This window comes from Spermophilus citellus (genome assembly GCF_964194105.1).
Source record: "Spermophilus citellus genome assembly, chromosome: 18".
NCBI classification, from domain to species: Eukaryota; Metazoa; Chordata; class Mammalia; order Rodentia; family Sciuridae; genus Spermophilus; species Spermophilus citellus.
In genome coordinates this window covers 41,839,346-41,860,532 of record NC_138200.1, presented here as the reverse complement: position 1 = coordinate 41,860,532, position 21,187 = coordinate 41,839,346, and the positions used below count along the sequence as shown (strand labels likewise).

At 49.7% G+C, this 21,187-nt stretch overlaps 1 protein-coding gene across 1 annotated transcript in view; it reads right to left on the bottom strand.

The window, feature by feature from the left end:
• Positions 1-3,714, bottom strand: part of SLC6A2 (solute carrier family 6 member 2) — a 35,405-nt gene extending 31,691 nt beyond the window's left edge. Inside the window, exon 1 of the mRNA XM_081274665.1 lies at positions 3,432-3,714. Coding sequence (XP_081130791.1) covers positions 3,432-3,699 — 268 coding nt within the window. The 5' untranslated portion in view covers positions 3,700-3,714. The remainder of the gene's footprint in view (positions 1-3,431) is intronic.
• Positions 3,715-21,187: the final 17,473 nt, after the last annotated feature.

Here is a 21,187-nt window from a genome sequence, read left to right as displayed (position 1 = left end):
AGAAAATATTAGCCAGGGGCCTAAACTATTGGCACCTTCATCATTTCAAAACATCCTCCAAGCTGGGCCAGTGTGAACAGCAAGACTTTGAGAGTGTCTGTGTTAATATTGGCACCGGAAGAGCACATAGACCGGAGGCTGTTAGAGAACAGGGTGGTGAGACACGGCTTGGGTACAACCCTAAGCCAGGGCACTGCAAATGGATGGATCTTGAGCATCCTCTAAGCGCATGTCCCTCTATCCTAAGGAACTTGAAGCTCAGAGAGGGGCTGAGTGATGGCTGGGGTCACTTCGTAAGTGACAGAGCCAGGATTCAAACTCAGTTTATTTGGAATGTTTCCACTAGTGCAGGAATTCCCACCTGCCTGTCCGCTTCTCTGGGGCTGACTTCAGAATTCCTGGTGAGAATTGATCCACAGGAGTAGCCAGCTAGGAGGTCTCAGCAGAGACCACGCCCAGAGGGGACCTGCTAAACATCTCCTGGAGCAGTAAGTTAGAAAAGGAGCTGTTGCCTACTCCCAGATGGGGAGCCTGTGCTCTCCTGCCTGCCAATTGAAACCCACTGGCACACATCCCCAGCCCTTAACCTAGCAGTCACGGCCTCAGTAGCCCAGCCCCAACTTGCCTCTCCATCTTTATCTCTTCTGACTTTATCTCTTCAGCCTGCCCTCCTGTTCTGAGATGGCTGTGGAATTGTACATGCCTGTCCCAGATGCATGGCTGAAATACTGCCTGTCCCTGGAGATTGCCCCTGCCCCCTCCATCCTGGGCAGCTCAACTCCAAACACAGCCCCCCCCTCCACTGAACCTTTCCTAAGCAACTCCTTAAACCTTTACAGCACGTGTCCCCTCTCCCATCCACGTCACTCATGATGATGATGATGATGATGATAATAATAAAAAAAAACATAGCCACCTTTGCTAGGTCGCACTCTGTGCCAGGTTCTCCTGCCTTTGGACTGTAAGCACTCTTTAAGCTGAACACCAGCACTTCAGATTGACAGAGGAGGAAGTAGAGGCTTGGACAGTTGCTCAAAACCACCTGGCTAGAAACTGGAGCCCTGGACTCTACAGCCAAGATCTCCACTGTCCAGGCCACCAGGGCCTCTGCACATGATGCTTTGTTTCCTTAGTCATCATTGTATCTCTGTGGTGCTTTCTGGATTGGCAGCAGGTCTCTGAGAGCCTGGACCATTTCACCAATTTATCTATTCCACAGGAGTTTGTTGGGCACCTCCCACCACATTTCCAGTGTCTAGCTAGGCCTTATCTTGGGCATTAGAAATCCAGAGATAAAAAAAAGAAAACAGTCACAGTCTCTGCCCTCCAGGGCTCCATCCTGTTTGGGAGACAAGACCCACAGAGAGACAAATGACTGGGCCACTCTGGGCCATTAAGGGCCTGTTTGCCTAGGACATGGAGCTTCTGGCCAACTTCACCTCAGATTTGAAACCTGGGACAAATTTGCTCCATTTTGTCCCCAAGGCACCTGGTCTATTGTCCTGCACACAGCAGGTGTTCTGTCTGTACTGGTGGCAATGGCAGAATGAACACAGTGTCAATGAAGCCCCAGAGTATTTATCTAGTTCAGGTGTCCAGTGGGCTATCTGGGGTGCATTTAGTTTTAACAAACATGTGTAACAAGGAAAGGGACTTATCACAGCATGACAACGAGGACCTTCTGAGTCTCAAGCTCCTGGCAGGCAAAAGTTCTGGTTCATTCATCTAGGTGACCCGACAGAGTCGAGAACTGTGCCTCTAACTGAGGGGACCCAGATAAATACTGCTGATTGATGACAGAGGCTTCTGCTGTCTAGGGACAAGTCGTCTCGGACGGTCACTGAGGACAGGCTGGCTGGCACATCCTATGGTCTCCCAATCTGTCTTTCATTCATCATCTCTCTGTCTGCCAAAAATATTGAGCAGCTGCATTTTCTTCTTCCTTGGGTCCCAAGGGACAGAAAGCTCAACTCTGCCCTGAAACCCCTGAGGAACTACAGCAGGAAAATGTGGAAAAGTTTCACCTCTGGATTGAATTTTCTTTTTTTTTTTTTTACCTTTCTAGGATAGTCCATGGCTATCCTAGAGCCAGACATAAGGGCTGAGCCTGGGAGTAGAGAGGGCCCCCATCAAGCCCCAGACCCCAGCTGCTCCTGAAGCTGAGGACTACTGTCCCAGCCACCTTGTCTGCAGCATCTGACAGGGACAGACTCATCTCAGGAAGTGCTAAAGGAGATCGCAGACACAAACCCTCATCTGTTGGCTCCAACGTTGGATCTACTTTTTCAGGGGGTGGGGATTGTTTCCATACACAGTATCCTCTGCTGGAGACCAGCCCCTTGCTGCAAGCACTGATCCCTGCCCATCCCCAAACAAATGTCCAGAGTACACACAGAAGCCAAGAACTGTGAGTGCTAGTCATGCGCTTTCCCTTTACCCAGCTTCCTCCCACTGAGTCCTGGGCCACAGCCACAACCTAGAAGGATGGTCCAGGGGAGAGAGAACTTTCCAGAACTGGACCAATGTCTTCTTCTTACTTTCCTGAGATCCCTGCAGGGCATCCCATAGTAGCTCATCCCTGAACAAATGGTAGGATTGGGGTGACATGGATACCCCAGGAACAAGGGCCCTCAGGAAGGAGCTAGTCTTTAAGGACATAGCCTCTTGACTCCCAGGCTGCTTCCAAGGGCTCTGCCTCATCTTACTTGATTGGACTATTGGTCATCTCCAGGCTCCCATTCCAGGGCAAGTGGTAATCTGACCACCCAGCAGGAGGAGCAGGGGACAATTCCACTGTCCTCTCCAGGTCCCTCTCCCACTCCGCCCTGCAATGTTCCCAGGACCTGTGGAGCTAGAGGCTTCACCCAATTACCCAGGACTACCACCTCAAGGCCCAGGCCAGCTTGAGGCACCTCCTGACCCAATCCTAAGGGTGAGGGGTACACACAGACCCCTGCAGCAAAACAACTGCCTCAGCAGCAAAAGAGCAGTCTCAGACGCCAGAGTCTCTTGTAGGCTTCTCTTACCCTGTGTCTCAACCCAAATCCTCTATCCTCTCCCTACCCAGGACCCCTGTCCCAAGGCTCAGAGTGTTTAATCACCTTGCATCACAGGCATTCCTGGGGGTCCTTCCAGAGCTCTCCAAATCTCCACCTCCTTTCCTGGGGACCATTAAAGGGTCAGAGCTCCTCACTCAATAGGTGCCCCATATCCATCCTTCCACCCCTGTCCCTGCCCTGGTCCAAGGTCCTTCCTCGATTTCTTTCTTCCTCTGGGGCAATTCTTTTTCCCTGGGCCCTGTCTGGTCCCTTCCTATGCCCCAGACTTGCCCGTGTGTCTCCTCCTTCTTCCCCCACGTGTATCCTGGCTTCCCTACCAGCCACAGCAGGTAGCCTCCGGAGTTTAAAGCCTCAGCCCCACCCCATGCTCACCGCCACCATTCTTGTAGCAGAGGTAGGGGAAGCGCCACACGTTGGCCAGGTCCACCGCGAAGCCGACCACCGACAGCAAGAAGTCGATCTTCTTGCCCCAGGTCTCACGGGGCTGCGCATCGCTGTTGCGGGGCACCAGGAGGCACTGGACGCCGTTGCGTTCCTTCACCACCAGCAGATCCGCAGTTTGGCAAGCGGGCAAGGACTGCTCGGGTTCAGGGTCCTCCCCGCTGGGCTGCACCTGCGGGTTCATCCGCGCCAGAAGCATGGGTGCGGCTGGCTAGAGGGACTTTCAGCGGTACCGGAGACACGCAGAAGCTCTGCTCGTATCAAAGGAAAAGAAGTGGTCACTTGGTGAGGGAGGGGGGTCCTTCCTGCTGTGCCAACAGAGACCACTGGGGAGATTGGGATCAGCGCGCGCTGAGCGGACTCGCGGTTCGCAGGAAAGGGATTACGTCTGTTGGAAAAAACTGGATATAGAGGTTGTGACGCGCACCATTGAGACAAAACTCAGAGGTGGAGACCGCTTTGGACCTCCCTGTGAGTCCGAATGAAGAAGACCCCGCAGCGCTCTCTCTGGTTCACTTTCTTGCTCGCTCTCGCCCTCAAACAGCCGGGTCTGGACATACCAAGGCTGAAGTTTCCCGCGGTGACAGTGCCCGTTGCGCTTTCCGCCCTCCTCCCCACAGCGGGTCTTGGCCACCTCCAACAGCCCCAGGAGCCTCTGCACTCAAACTTGTGGGCACTCTAGTTCGTGAGCGTCAGCCTGGGTCTGTCTCCCTGCACACCTAGCCCGGTCCCGCGCGCAAGGCGCACTCACGTGTAGGGCAGCAAGGGGACCCGGGTGCCTTGCGCTCTGCCGGTTCTGGGGAGTGAGCCGGGATTGGGCTCCGCCGCGTGGCACTCGGGCGCGGCCAGAGGAGCGCTGGAGTCCGGGGCGGCCGGCGGGACGTGGGCTGGCTGGTTCTGGCCACGCTGGGCGGGGGCCGGCCTGGTAATGTAGCCTGCGCCCCAGGTAACGCGCCGATTGCATTAGCCCAGCGCCCAGCCCGCTCTGTCTGGAGCCTGTTAGCACTAATGGAGACTGACAGCCAGGGATGGGCAGGGGCGGGGGCGCCTTGCGGGCCAAGGGCGGCGGGAGCGGGCCGAGGACTCAAGGGACCCGGGAGCGCACATTCTCCATCCTGCGCTGGAGCACTCCAAAGGACACCAGATTCTGAATTCTCACCAGAAGACGACAGACTCCTAGAACTGGGGTCTGAGTCGCCTCAAAGAAAGTCCAAGAAAGGACTGGCAAGGGCGACCTGTGCACAGCCAGCGCTGTCATCCGCAGCAGGCCACTCACACTACCTGCTCAGTAGGTACGAATGTTCTGCTCGCTGTCCTGGACTCCAACTGGTGGTCTTCTGGCCGGCCGTTGGGTGGTTTTGACAGGCTCAGCGGGCGGAAAGGTTACTGTCTTCAGCAGTGACCTTTGAGGGTTGTGACCCCTGTCTTATAAGGTTAAGAACTGATATTCATCTATTTAGTCATTGGTTCACCCTTTCGCTCATTGGTTCTTGCGTTTTCCTCCTACTTGCTCCTTGAGGCCCATTCGTGGATGACACCGCCAAGATTCTTGATGACATGGAGTTGATATTTAGTCCGGGGAGACAGGGGAAAAGAAGAAACATAACAAACACATTATGTAGTAGGGAAGAAGGTCACGTGCACTATGGGGGAAAGCAAGGCAAGGTAAGGGGATGGTGGGGGAGGAGTGGGGTCAGCAAACTCTAGAAGGTAAGGCTTAGCAAAGAGTCGGCCACTTGGTGGCTGACCGCCTGGTGGCCATTTGCTTACTTATTCACTTGTCAGGTGATTAATTTATTCATTCATGACACCCGATTCATGATCACTTGCTGTGAGCTTCAACAGAGCAGGCTGGAGGAGCTATGGGGAGTTCCTGCCAACAGGGAGTTCCCAACCCAGTGTGTAAAGAGAGGGTCACATCTTAGTATAGTGGGGACTGATTGTAACCTTAGGAGTATGGAAGTTTGGTAAAGCTGGATCGGCAAGTAAGGGGTGGTGTGGTAGGAATTTGGATAAAGCCAGCCACACTGCCCTCCCCCTGTTTTTAGCATCCAAAGATAAAACCCACCCCAGGACTCTTACACTTGCTGTTTCCTCTGCCTGAGCTACTCAGATCCCTTCCTAACCTCTCAAATCCAAAAATACACTCTCAATCTCAAACACACCACCCTATTTTGTTCCCTTCATGACATCACAGTCCAAAATCATTGATTTGACAACTCCCTTTGGGTGTCACATGAACTCCATGAGAGCAGAGACTTTGTCTGATACACCACTGTGTTCCCAGGACCTGTGACATCCAATAATACAGCATCAGTTAGTAAGTGAGGTGAATGAATGAGACTGAAGGCAGAGGGCAGGAGACCAGGGGAAGCGGGGAGTAGAGGTTTTAGGATGAGATCTGGGAACTGTAGGTTCCCATCCATCAAGGCTACTTATCCCCTTTGGACTGTGGACCACTGTGACAAGTCTGTAAGGAAGAATGCCCAGAATCATCTTTCCAGTTTTCAGGTTAGGACACTGTGGCTTTGAGGGCACAAGTTATCTTAGTTCCCACAGGTGGGAAGTGGCAGAGTTGAAATGAGAACCCCGGTTGCCTGGCTCCCACAACTTATGGTTGGAGAAACTTGGGTCCCTCCTGCCCTCCACCCCCTGCCCCATCCATCTGATTATCAAACTCTGAGACTCCCATTCCTAAAAGCCTTGCAAAGCCCCCCCACACACACACACCCCACAGCAGCCCAGCAGAGGGTCCTCATGTCTCCTGACTGGTTGCCCCTGTCCAGTATCTTTCCAGCCACATGATTATCACCAGCTGCTGGGATTCTTTCTACGATCAAGTCTGACCACCTTATTCCTCTGCTTAAAACTCCTCTGAGACACACCAAGACATCAATGTGATTTAATTAACCTTGGACTCGAGGTAATTTTATTTTCTTCTTTATGCTTCTTTGTAGTTGCCAACTTCTCTACAATGAGCAGTTGATATTTTCGCAATCAGGAAAAGATAACCCACAATTTTCAAAAACCCTTTCATCTTTCCAAGAATATCTAGACATGTTCAGCTGTGTAGACAAGATTCGACTTGTCTGGGTAACCGTATCTTCTGCCACTCTAATTCCTCATTTTCACTAAAGATTTTGCCACTTCTGACACATGCAACATGGGAAACTCCATGAATAGTAGTTCCCTGAACTTATGCTTCTTCTTTTATGCATGACTAAATTTTAAAATATGCTATTTCCATCTGATTGTCTTTATGGAGAACTCCTATTCATCCTCCAAAACCTCCTACGTCACCTCTGAAGCCTTCCCTGATTGATAACCGTCCCTCACAACAGAGTCAAATACCTTTTGGTTGCTTTTATACTGCTGTATATATTTGTGTAGTTCAGTTACACATAGGACTTCCCTACCAGGGACAGGGCAATGCTGGATGTATCCTAGTGTATAAATAGTATCCAGAAAAGGTTTATAAAACAGAACTAGAAGAGATCTCATTCTTTGATTGGGTTGAGGGTGGTTTTGTATTGGATTCTTCTAGAAGCAGAACCTGAAGCAAAGATTCAAATTCAAGTAGTTTATTTAGGAGGCAGTTGCTAGAAGCATTGGGAGAGAATTAGGGGAGTGAGACAGGAAAGGGAATGAACCCTCAACAGAGGGTAGATGTTAGTGCTGGGGGCATCTGGTATGTCTGCTGCTGGGACCTTGGAGACACCGAGTATGGCCTGGAGTCGTCTCATCCAGGGGCAAGGAAGCTGGCGTGTCGATCCACCTGGGTGGCACCTGAGGACTGGCTTTCCCACATTTCCAGCCCACCTGACATGGGGCAATCATGCTTCTGCTGCCAAGGAAAGGCTTCCCACAGAGTCCCAGACACTTGCAGCAGGAAGCTGTAGGGTCCGGTCTGCACTGGCGAGGAGGGTGTGGGCAGGGCCCTGGAAGTACTCGCTGCAGGGCCAGAGGAGCCACCCCCCCCACCCGCCACCTGCAACATGCACACCCTCAGAGGACCAATCAGCAAGAGTTCCTTCTGTGGTTTCAGAGACATCTGGGATATAGCAGCGTGGACACCAGGCTGAGGTTGAGCAGAAGGGAAGGCGTCTCCTACATCTCCGGCCCAGACTCCCTGCTCCCAGCTCCAAAAGCCATGGGGCCATGTGGCTTCTCCTGATGCCCTGCATCCTGCCCCCCAGGCAGCCTGAGGGCAAGTGGTGGGCAGGAGGCTGGAGCATTATCAGAGCTAACATGGTCTCTGGGGAGGCGTCACTTCCACTTACTATGGCCCTTGGTGACACAGGCCATGAGATGCACGGCGATGACTGGTGCTGTGGGTCCAGCCTGGCCATCTCCCTGCAGACACCAGGGGCCTGGCACACGGGGCTGGGTCCTCAGGGTACAGCCAGTCTTCACCTCCATTTGCACCAAGGGGGAAAAGAAGAGGAAAGAGGAAAGGAATCTGCCTCCTGCCTCCCTCCCTCTCCCGACTCCTTTAGGGACATTAGATCTGTTTCATTGCAGTTAAATGTCCCTAGGGTCATTGGTCATTTATCCAAATTGTGCAGTACTCACAAATAGCATGAAAGTCTCCTCATCACAAGACCCCTCTGAGCTGGGCAAGCGGAGCACGTCTGTACTTCCAGTGGCCCCGGAGGCTGAGGCAGGAGGATTTCGAGTTCAAAGCCAGCCTCAGCAACATCGAGGTGCTCAGCTCCTCAGTGAGACCCTGTCTCTAAATCAAATACAAAGTAGGGCTGGGGATGGGGCTCAGTGGTGGAGTGCCCCTGGGCTCAATCCCTGGTCCAAAAAAAAAAAGGCCCTCCTCAGCTGAAATCAGTCTCCCTCAGGGCACTTTGACTGAAGCCCCCTGGGGGATCCTTGAGGCTTCCATCCCATTTGCTGTGGCTCAATCCTTAAAGTCTTCTCCCTAAAGTTCTTAGCCCAGCTGACCCCATCCGGGTCCTGGCCTGTCTTCCACTGTTGACCTTCACAAGTGTGTCCTCTGTCTGTGTCTCCCCCACCCCCAACAAATTCCACATGCCTTCATCCAACAAGAGACTGGACATCTCTATGAGGGTAATAAAAGGCCCTTGGAACTGCCCATGTCCAAAGCAGAGTTCTGGAGGTCCCCTCCCTAACATAGGCACAGGCCAGCTTCTCCACCCTGCTCCCCATCCCAGGGAACGGCCATCTCCCTCCCTCCCTCAGGCCAAACCCTGGAGTCAGCCTGGACTCTTCTTCTTTCACTGCCACATCTGACCCTGCAGCACACTCTGTGGGCTCCAGGTCTTGTCACATCTCTGCATCTCTGTGCTGGGGTGACTTCCCTGTTCTAAGCCACCATCTCCTGCTGGGATGACATGATGGCCTCTAAGTAGCCTCCTCGATTTATCCCTTTGTCCTTTGAAGCTTGAGCCCTACACAGCTGCCAGAAAGACCTTTGGGAATGAGTTTGGATCCTTCTCCCCGCAACTCCACCCCTTCTCTCCTCTCTGTCTCATTCAGAATAAAATCCAAGTCCTTCCAGGGCTGATGTGAATGAGTGATCGAGCTCATCCTTGGGTGGACTTGGCCAATGCATGGGAAGCCAGGTGGAGCAAGAGCAGGGTGCTGGGGCAGAGGACAGAGGGCAGGTGGTGTGGCGGGAAGGGCTCTGGGCTGGGAGCCGTCACCCAGCTCTGATGTGTTTGGAAACTGTGGTGGTGGTCGAGTCGACCAGCAAGATGCGCAGCACCGTGGAAAGACAGAAGACAGACAATGCCCATGTCAGGAGAAGAGCCCCGAAGGAGACAAGAAGGTGTCCAGATTGGAGCTTGGTGTCCTGGGGAAAGGAGGAGCTTTTTCCTCCCCTCTGAGTTCCCAGACATGCCCTTTGACCATGATGGTGAAGGTTAGGGGGACAGAGTCTCACACCTGGATAGTGTTCCTCTCCATGACAGAGGGGGTTGTGGCTGGTTGACAGGGATGAGCCATGATCTGCCTGGCATGAGGTCTCTGTCCTTCCAGGAACCACAGAATAAGACAAAAATCTCAGAAATCTTCATGCCCTGTTGTCCTCTGTCAGGAGACCAGATAGTCCAAAGGTAATCACATGAATGTGCAGAGAGGCTCAGCATTTCTAAATTGATGTATGAAATTTATCATACATAAGAAAAAGTATACATCCCAGGTGTGACCAGTCCTCAGTTTAAATAATAGTGATTATTATTATAGGAACCTACAAGAACTCACCCAGTTCTCCAGTTTAAGGAGAATACATCCATGTCCCACAGGTCCCCTATGTCTCTCCCTCAGCAGGTTCCTTCACCCCTCTTCCCTCCACGGAGAGGTCACCCCTGTCCTGAATTTAGCAATCCCCAGTTCCTTCTTTTTCTTTATAGTGTTACCACCTATGAATATATTTCTAAACAATACTCTGTTTGGTTTTATTCTTTTATGAACTTCATATAAATGGCCTTAGTGTAGATATTGTCCTTGAGTTCTCTGGCTCACTACAATTTTTTTTAGATTTATTTGTGAGCATGGGGTTGGCCGTAGTTGGCTTATCCTCATTGCTGTATGTATTGGCTCTATTGAATGAATAATCACAATTGTTTCACTTGTTCGATGTGAAGGACATTTGTATTTTTGTCTTCTTTCTAAAACTTTAAACCAGGCAGTCTATGATGTCGAGATGTCTCCTATATACACGTGCACAAATCTGTCCAGGGTTTCTTTGTAGAAGTGCATTGCTAGTTTGTAGGGTAGGTGTTTGTTTAGCCTTACCAGGTAATGTTAAACTATTTTCAAAAGTGCTTATGGCCCTTACACCTCTAGCAGTATATCAATTCCTCACTTCTAATTTCTTCACCTCCTCACTAACTTGTAGTATCCAGGCTTTTAACTTTGGATTATCTTTTGAGTATGAAATGGTGTCTTATTCTAGTTTTAATTTGCATTTCCCTGACTTCTCAAGACACTCAGCGTCTTCTCACATGCTGTGGCTCATTTGTGTTTCTTTTTCCTCTGTGAAATGCACAATTTCTCTATAGGCTTGACTTTTTCTAATTCACGGTAGTTCATAAAATATTCTGGGTCCTACTAACCTCTGTCCAATATGCTGCAAACACCTTCACTTGGTTGTGTTATAGCCCTTTTTTTGTTGTTGTTGTTGTTCTACTGAGGGTGATTTTCGTAGAGATTATTATTTTTACAATAATTCAATCCTTTAAATATGTATGTCTAATTTTTAAAAGTCCTTTCCTAACTGATATTTTCCTAAATTATACTTCAAAATTTGAGAGCTTTGCCCTTCATATTTATGTCTTTAGTCAGGAACAAGAATTCCTTTTTGGGTAGGGTGTGAGGTAGGGATTTCAATTCATTAATTTTTATGCAAATAACTGAAAACAAATTGTCCTCATCCAGTCATTAGGCAGTTAACATCTCTGCTCTGATCAGCAGAGAGTTCTCCATCTTTAACTAAGTTTCCTTGTATGTTTGGACTTTTCCTGGGCTCTCTCTTCATCTGTTTATCTGTGCTTGAGCAATACCACACTATCTTATCTGATGGAACAAGGATCTCCAGCTCTTTTTCTTTGGAAATGTCTTGACAATTCTCCTCCCTACAAGTTTCAAGAATCAACTCAGAGTTTTTTTGAAAGATTTCATTGCAATTTAACAGTGATCGCATTGACTCTATAGATGATTCGGGCAGAATGAATATCATTACAATATTCAGTTTTCTCTTCCAAGAACATGTATTTGTCTCCCTTAATGTATAAAACATTTTAATACAGTTTTGAGATTAGATTGTACCAATAAAATATGAAAAAAAAACAGTTTGAGGATGATTTTCAGACTCGATCCCTTAAAATCACCACCCTCAATTATCTGTGCTCACCCTTTTTCCTCAGGAAACACTGTTTTGTGGCTTCACCAGTAAAGCATTTGGGACCCTGATTCTTACAACTACCTTCCTACCCTTTCTACTGGTGTCTACACCTGGGAAACTTACCTGGCTGAGCTTTCTCTGCAGCCTGGAAAGACAGATAAAAGCTTGGCCTTGGAAGGCACATGGCCTGAATTTTAGTCCCAGCTCCGCCACTAACTATCCATGAAATCTTGACCAAGTTCCCTTTTTTTCTCTGTGCCTCACTTTCTTCATCTGTAAAATGGGAAAGATGATGAGGATGAATAATAGTACTTACCTCACAGAACTGTTGAGATGATTAAATGAATAAATACATACAAAGCAACTTAGGTAGCATATGGGTTATTGGTTATTGGTACCAAAAATCTTTAATTCCTCTGTGTCTGTGGGAGGCAGAGATCTTGTCCATGATTTTAAGTTAGGTTTATCTGACTTTAAATTTCAAGATTGAAGGCTGGGGTTGTGGCTCAGTGGTAGAGTGCTCGCCCAGCACGTGCGAGGCCCTGGGTTCGATCCTCGGCACCACATAAAAATAAATAAGTAAAGGTATTGTGTGCAACTACAACTAAAAATAAATAAATAAATATTTTTTAAAAGTTTCAAGACTAAATTGAAATAGCAAATGTGGAATGGTCTAACAATTATGAATGTGATCTTTTCAGTGATTTTATTCCTAAATAAAAGCTTGGTTTTAAGCCTTGCCTTTGATGAACTGCCTCTTCTGAGCCCCAGTTTCCTCACCTGTAAAATGGGGGGTAACAGCACCTATTATGATAGTCAAGGGGTCACATTTATCAAGGCTCCATGATGTTGAGAGGAATCATATCCTCATAGGTCACTGCTTTTTCCTAGAAATAGTTTGCCTTTTTGCCCCTTTTCATGCCAATCTAGCAGATTATTAAAAGCACGGGTTCCCAGGCTCCACTCCAGAAATTTGGATCCTGTGGGTCATCAGTGGGGTCAGGAATCTGCATATTTGGAGCATGTTCACTCTTATTTTTTTTTAATAATTCCAGCATCAGGACATACATGTCATAACTGCTGGCCTGGCCCTGAGTGGCCCTAGAGGTTTGCACTTGCTTTTTCCACCCTGAGTCCCTTCTTCCCTAGCCCCAGAACATCTGACCACACCTAGAGGAAAACACACAGCCATTTCCTAGTTGAACTGTCTTCCCAGGGAGGTGCGTCACCTTTGGGGCAAAGAAGGGAGAAAAATGGCTTCACGCTCACTATCTCGGAGACCATCCTGAGGGTACCAGCAGCACCCATAGCCCCCCCCCCATCAGGTGTGTGGGATAGGCGTGGGATGCAGGTGTGAGCTGCACCCTCTTGGGGGTGATGCTCATGAGGTTGCAGCACAGTGAAGCTGAGGGCTGGGGGTGCTGCCCTGGGTCTGAGCTGCCCCTGCTCTGCTCTCAGGCTCAGGAGCTGGAACTAGAAGCCCCTTGGTGACAGTGGTGCAGTCGGGAGGCCACACTCTGTGGACCACGTGCACACACACCTCTGAGAAGGCTGCTGCTTCCCCTCCCCCAGAATGAAAGCTGGAGAGTCATAGAGCATAGGGAGGGGTACTAGGGACCAGGGCTCAGGATGACAGTGTGCTGACCTTCTTTATGGAGAACTCCATCACCCTCCTTCCTAGATCCTTAAGGGGCCCTGAGCTCTAGGGCCACTGTAACCAGCAGGTCCAGTGGCCCTCAACTCCCACTCTGAGTGGTGGTTAAATCTGGCTCCTACTTCCCAGCTGTGTCACCTTTTGGGATTGATGTGTGCCTCTGTTTCTCTTGTGGAATCTGCCTCACGGGGCAGTCGTGAGACCTCAATGCATCAGTGTCCGCGAAGTGCACGAGTCGGGTTTGGCACAGGCTACAGACACAGTGGATATTTGACGTGGGTCAATCCTTTATTAACAGTGCAAACTGGTTCTAGGTCCTGTGGTGTGTGCTACTCACCACAGTGTTCACTCTTATTCTCACTTGACAGATTAAAAAATGGGCGCGGGAAGAGGTTGACTGTCTCGTGCTAGCTTACAGGCTAGAGTGGAAAGGGGTAGGACTTGAACCTCATGCAGGCTGCTCCAGGGCACACACTCTTGACTGCTGTTCTACACCAGCGGTTCAGTGGTCCCTTGTCTAGTCCCCATTCTCAGCAGGGCCATTCATCAAGTTTGGCTGGGGCTCAGGGCGGGCATGTTTGATGCATTTCTGAATGCCAGCAGGCTGTCTCTGAAGCCACCACCTTTCCTGGCCCACCCTCATGGGTCTCACCTCCTCCTCCTCAAACCCTCAGGGTCAGCTCTCCCTTTACCTCTGGGACCCGTCCCCAACACCATCCTGTTTCTCCTCTTCCACCCTTTGGCTGCCACACCTGCCCAGGGCTTCAGCATCCGATGACCCCCCACCTCCGCCATCACGAGTCTTCCTCCTGCCTCTTCCTTCATGCCCCCCCTGACTCCAGCGGTCACACAGGTGAGTCATGGCTCTAGGAACTCAGACCCTGGATCCTGACACTTGTCCCAAGGGTCTCTCCACATACCAAGTCCTCTCCCCATGGAGACATCTGTCAGACCAGAGGTGCTGCCCACCTTGAAGGGACGAAAAACGCACAGGTGAGTCTCGAGGAGGAGGCTAGAGGACCTGGAGCTCCAGGTAGAGCTTTAGGTGGCAGAAGGAGGGGTCCAGGCGGGACAGGATTCTTGGTAATGACAGAGAGCTATCATCTGGCCACCCCTGCCTGTCCCAGGGGACAGAATACACACCCCCACCTGGTTCCCATTGCGGGAGCAGCAGCGACTTTCCACTGCCATGGGTGGGTGGGTTCTAGGTTGAAGTCAGCCCTGACTGACACTTGGCCCAACCTGTCAGGAGAGGATGCATATTTCCCTGGGAACAGCGAGGCCAGTCAAGTCAGGTGGTAGAGAGACTCAGGTCTTAGGGGCTGCTGACTTGGAGAGGGACCTGTGGTCACCCATAAGAGACCAACCATGAGACCAGCTCACAGTGGCACCAAGAGGAAGCCTAAAGGCTGTGTCCGGGTGACATAGGCTGTCCTCCAAGGGTGTGAGTACCCTGCTTCCAGAAACTTCCAAACTGAGCCTCCGAGTGACAAAAGTCACAGGGGGGACTGTTTGCTGGGCCCATTGACCCGGGGAAGGACCCAGAAAAGGGGGCCATGGGAAGGAAGGGGGTTTTTCTTAAAATTTTTTTTCCTAATTTTACTGATAATTTCTTCCCTCTTTTTTTTCTCCCTGACCTTCACCTACCGAGACCTTTCCTTCCCTGTGCCCTCATCCACTCGGAAGTGAGGACAGTCAGAGCTTAGAGGGACCTCAGGGCCATGTCTTAAGGCTCCTTACATTATTCTGGATCATTTAATTATGGAAGGAGCGAGGCTTAGTCTGGTGCTAATGGCCTCTAGAGCCTCGCTCACCCCCTGGTGCCCATCTCGGCAGGGGGAAGCTCGCTTGAGTCAGAGACTTCTGGCCAAAACAGGGTCAACGAAGAATTTCCCAGCGGCTTCATTGCCTGTACATGTGTGCGTGTGACTGAATATTGAACCCAGGGGCGCTCTACCACTGAGCCACATCCCCAGCCCTTTTTATTTCCATTTTGAGACAGGGTCTCACTAAGCTGCCCAGGCTGACCTCAAGTTTGTGATCCTCCTGCCTCAGCCTCCTGAGTTGCTGGAATTCCAGGCAGGCACCACCACACCTGACTCCCTGCATTTATTTTCAGTCACCACCTGTTTATAGCATGGGATACTGTTTTCAATTTATGATGGTCACAGAAATTTCCTTCATTAGTCTTCACCTTTGGCCCAATTTTTAAAACTATGAGACATTGCACTTACATCAAAATGTAGAAAATAATGCAACAGCCGACCATTTAGTTGAAGAAGCGAAAACATTAGAAATTTGGTTGAAGCCCCCATAACCCTCCCTAACCCTGCTCCCATTTCCCCTCAGCAGCCACTGTCCTTAAATAATGCTGAGTATATCCTGAGCCATGAAAGCATGTCTACACACACGCCTACAATAATCAACACCATATACATACACATATATATGTTTAATAGTGCATATTAGATATCTAGTATACATATAAAATGTATAAATAGGTGACAGAGTATTCCTAGGAATAATCAACAGTATATTCAATATACCTAATAACACATTAAACATACGGTATACATATTAAATATTATTGTATGCATCTATGTATGCATATAAAGTGGTGCATGTAATATACTTAATATATACACTATATGTGTGTGTGTGTGTGTATCCCTCAAGTTTTAAACACTTGTATAAACATACACTTTATACACTTGATCATATACACAGAAAAGTGAATTGATTATGAGTGTACTTCTTACATAACGAATACACCCCTGTAACCACACCCAGGCTCCTCAAAACAGTGATGAGCCCCACAGAAGCCCCCCTCGCACCCTCCCTGCCATCAGCGTCTCCTCCACCCTCCCCGAAAGTGGCCACTCTCTTGACCTCTCCTGGCCCACATTCTCTGTGCCTGTCTGAACAATAGGAGAGACCGTTCTGTGTACGCTTCAAGTTTATACAAATGCTATCGTTCTGCGTGAATCCCTCTGCAGACGTTCTTGAGATTTTTCCATGTTGACACTTGCGCTTCCTGTATAAAACAAATGTATTTAATTAAGGAGAGCGAGTTGATATAGGAGAGAACACCCCGTGCACAGTAGGACAACTCAAGCTCGAGGTGCCGGGGCGTAGGAAACATGGGCCTAACCCCGCCACCTTCCCCTTCCACAGGTGTGCAGACTGAGCCCAGAGAGAATAGGAGGTGTCCTCAGGTTCCTTGCTGTGTTCCTGCCACAGCTGGCAGAAGGCTCTGGTCCCAAATGCCTGAAGCCAGAAACCTTTTCGATTATGTCATGTTGGCAAGAAACATTTCCCTCCACCTCACCCATCCGACAGCTGCAGACATCAACTCTATTTCCTAGCCAACGCTCGTTCTTAACCTTGAACTGCAGAAAGTAAACTGTTTTTTTTTTTTTTTTTTTTGCTGTTGAATCGATTGTATTAGAATGAAGCCAGAAGTTGGGGGCGATGCTGAGTTCGGGGGACCCACCGAGGCCGCTGTCCAGTTTCCCAAGTTATGACAAGGCTTCCACTCGGCAGCCCACCTCGGTGACCTATATTTTAATGTGCACTATTAGATTATTGCTAATGAGACATCTTAGGGATAAAAGAATTATGCTCGCTGCCCAGGCTATGGCAAAAGTACAATTGAATTAAAGGCTGAAATCGTTTAGGACTCTGCGAGACAACCTGTCCCCCAGGCTGGGCCCGAATGGAGATATTAAGCTTTGGAAATTACACAGGAAAAATAAGTATAATTGATCTAAGGTAACTTCACTCGTCTAAATTAAATAATGTGATTGTTAGAGGCAGAAAGGCTCGGGATGAGGAGCCGGACGGAAAAGGCCCACTATCTGCAAACAAAGTTACAAGCCAAAGCCCTGGGGAATTGACTTTTCCCTGATGCGCTGAACACCCTCCTGAGGCTTCTGAGGGTTCACTTGGGCACCAGCAGGAAATGCACCCCGTCTGACAGCCACAGGATCGGAGGTCGCCCGGGACCCTGACCACCACCTCATCTTCCTCTTCCTCTGCCCAAGCCAGCTCATGCCCCAGGCTGGGTTGGCATAGCTCGTGCCTGCCTGTGTTAGGATGGAAGGAATAAGGAACAGGTAGAAAGCAGACCACAGGAAGGACAAGCAGGGAAGATATTACTTCAGAAGTTCCGCACTCTGATCCAGGCCTATGACTCCTTAAGCCAGTCTCTTTCCCAGGCCTAAGACTCCGGAATCCTGGGAAATCTATGACTCTACGTGAGCACAATCAAATAGCACGCCCTCCCAAACAAATAGGTAGTAAAGAGAGAGATGATGAGGATGAGGAGGAGGAGGAGGAGTGTGTGTGTGTGTGTGTGTATTTTTTTTTTTTTTTTTGTACTGGGAATTGAACTCAGGGCCACTCAACCTGAGCCACATCCCCAGCCCTATTTTGTATTTTATTTACAGACAGGGTCTCACTGAGTTGCTGAGTGCCTTGCCCTTGCTGAGGCTGGCTTTGAACTCACGATCCTCCTGCCTCAGCCTCCTGAGCCTCTAATAATCACATTATTTAATTTAGATGAGTGAAGTTACCTTAGATCAATTATACTTATTTTTTTCTGTGTAATTTCCAAAGCATGCACCACCGTCTCCAGAAAGAGAAAGATAATATTTTGAAAAACTTATTATAAGTTAGGCGCCTCTCTAGCACTATCTACTGATAAAATGACAGAGACCAGGTCTACCCAAGAATCCAGAGATTGACCAGACCACCACTACGTGTCTTGAGACCACCAGACTGCTGTCGTTCCTACACAGCTTCCTGAACCTACCTCCCACCTGATTTCCTTTAAAAGCATGGCTGGGAATCCCCCAAATGCACCTCTGGCTCTCCAGGGGGCCAACCTCCTCCCTTGAGTGCATCTCCCTCGCTTTATCTTGAAGTGCATCTCTCTCTCGAGATGGCCCACATTTCTCTAGAGCGTGTACAGGTTTTCTTCAATAAATCTCTGTCCATGCGTCTGAGTGGCCCCTGCTGAAATGCTTTTCTGTCATGCTCGCCCAGGATGCTGCTGGTCTGGAGTCGAGTTCCCCCTTCTCTTCTAAGAACTCCTGGGACCTCTTTTTCCATGACACACCAATCTGCGTCCTGCCCACGGTCAATGCCATCCCACTTCCCTGGAGCAACGTCCCCCTCTCCCGTGCCATCAATGGTCATTGAACCACTAGGCGTAGGGTATCCACGTCAGGCCAGCTCTTGAGAGAAGACAGTGCCGCTCTCAGAGCTGTGCGAAACCCCAGCTCCATCTCGGAGGAGCTCCTTTCTCTGGGCCCAGTATGCACCCCACTTTTCCTTTCTGCCTCTGTCTGGGTTCTTCAAGGACGATGATGACCTGATGTGGTTCATGATATGGCGGACGCTGGCCTCAGATGTCTCCCAGGCCAGACCTCGACCTGCACAGCTGTGAGGGCTGAGATCTCTCACCTCCTGCATGTATGCCTCCATCCCCACACTCCAGGTCGCCCCTGGCCTCTGTCTGTCCTGCCTCTGGGCACCTTAGCCGGCTGCCTGTAAGGTAAGATGTGGGGCCTCCCCAGCTGCTCTTACCCTGCCCCCCAGACATGGCTGCTGTAATGCCTCCAAGCCATGGTTAAGCCTTTCAACCGTAGTGACCAGTGACCGTTCTGACTGCCATCCAACTAGAATATCTACATACAAGAGATTCCTTTTCTCCCTCCCTCTCTCCCTCCCTCCCTCCCTCCCTTCCTCCCTTCCTTCCCACAAGTATCACCCTGCTATGTGACAGTATCCTCTACTATGTGACAGGAACAATTCTGTGAGGAAGGACTACAGTGGCAAAAGAGCTGAGGTCCCTCCCTAAACTTGGAAGAAAAGTCTAGAAATAAGCAAACAGATATAAAAAATGTGGCCAGTATTAGTAAGCGCTTTGAAGGAAACACCTAGGTGGCCGGTTGGACCCGGAGAGAGCTGGGCTGCTCTGGGATGTCACTTCAAGGGCTCAGAGTTGAAAGACAGTAGGACTCAGCCCTGCAGGGAGCCAGGAAGGAAGGACCTAGGCAGAGGGGGCGGGGCGTGGGCTGGGGGAGGGAGAGCAGCCAGAGGGGCAGGGCCATCCCAGGGTGTGGGCACAGGGATCCCTGTGCCGTGAAGAGGCAGGCAGTGGCCCGACTTGAGGCATCCTTTGGCCACTCTGGTGGGTGGCTTTCCCTCTCCACACAATGAGAAGGCCCTCGAGGGCCCTGAGTGGCGTGGTCCAGTTTGTATTTTAAAGGGTCTGCTGCGTGCAGGGAGCTGGCAGGGTTAGAGCTGGGGCCCAGACAGGGGGCTCTGGAGTCTCCGGGAAAGAAGAGGAGGAGGAAGGAGAGGAGGAAGATGGGCAGGAAATAGAGGGTGCTTCTCATGACATTCTAGAGCCCACTGCCCAAGGACAGTCTGGGACATTTTTTCTGATTCTGCAAGTGTATGAAGAAATACACAAAAGCCAAATGAACACACTCTACAGTTCTTTTCGGAAATGCTTGCCCCAGAAAACGGCCCTGCTCCTCCACTCCTGCCTGGAAGCCCTCCTGGGGCCTCTCTGAGTTTCAGGTGGACACACAGGGTCCATCTGGGGGCTGCGGGTCCCTTGATCAGTCTGTGAACTGAACACAAATAGCCACTGCTGTTGAGCACACCCCAAAACTCACTCTGTAAAACAAAACAAAACAAAACAAAAACAAAGTTCCTTTGAGGGTGTAGAACAGGAGGATCTCTTCCTCAAGATCCAGTTATTCACCTGGAGAGACTTTCCGTTTGATTCCAGGGGTGATGATTTCTAAAGCAGAAGCGCAAGATCCAGGTTTCCCAGGACCCACTTCTTTTTGTGTGAACTCAGCAGAGAAGGCGACGTGACTGCAGCACCCGTCCACCTCCCCCATGGCTCTCGGTCCAGGATCCAATCTTTGGGCCTCAGTTTTCCCTTCTATGTAAATGAGTGAAGGATCTCAGCGTCCACTTCTGTCCTGATTCCCCATGTTCTTTCCAAGAGGGGCAGACGGAATGACGGACTTACTGGTCCTGGGACAAGGGGTGATGGGGACCACTTTGAGCAAATGGTGAGCCCCTCCCTTGCCCCGTCCAGTTGGGTCCTGGCAGGAAGCAGGTGAGAGAGGAGGGCCAGGGGCGAGGGAATCGGCTCCCACCAGGGACTCCCACTCCACTGTGAGTAATTACATTTTCCTGGCTTCTCCCGTTTTGTTGGTCACCTGGGGTCTTTGAAAAGCATTTATTACTTTCCAATTGTCTGATTTCCTGTTTTTTTTTTTTTATTTTTTTAAATTTCTTTTTGTTAAATTTTTTTTTCTATTATTTTCAGACTTTGAAATGAGTGCAGTGACTCAGCCATTGGACCTATGAATTCCAGGCTCCGATGTCCCACCTGCCCGTTCCAACATAAGCTCGGCTTGGACATGAACGCTTCCAGGGCAGCCACACGTAAACCCCTGTCTGTTCCCAGCCTGTGCCTCTGAGGACCATGATTCTGGATCCTTCCAATGACCATGTCCCTCTGTTGAGAGCTCCCAAGTCCCATTTCCACAGTAAAAAGAGAAATCTGAAGTTTCTGAACTTTTTTTATTGGTGCATTATAGTTGAACATATTGATGGGATTTATTGTTACTAATTCATATGTGCTCATAATATAACAATGTCACTCCCTGACATTCCGCCCTCCTCCCGCCCAACCCTGGGTCCTTCCTCTGCTGATCTTCCTTTGATTTTAGGAGATCCACCCCCACCTTTGTCTTCTTTGTCCCTCTGTAGCTTCCACACAGGAGAGAAAACACTCGACACTTAACCTTCTGAGTCTGACTCAATTACACTCAACATGATGGTCTCTAGTCCCATCCGTTTTCCTGCAAATACCATTATTTCCTTTTTCTTTATGGCTGAATAAAACCCCACTATGTATATATACACCATATTTTTAAAATCCATTGATCTGTGGATGGATCCCTAGGCCAGTTCTGTCGTTTGGCTATTGTGAATTGCGCTGCTATAAACAATGTATGCATGTATCACTGCAGTAAGATGACGTCAATTCTTCAGGGTAAATACCAAGGAGTGAGCATTTGCATATATATATATATGATCATGACCACAGATAAAGCAGGTTACTGA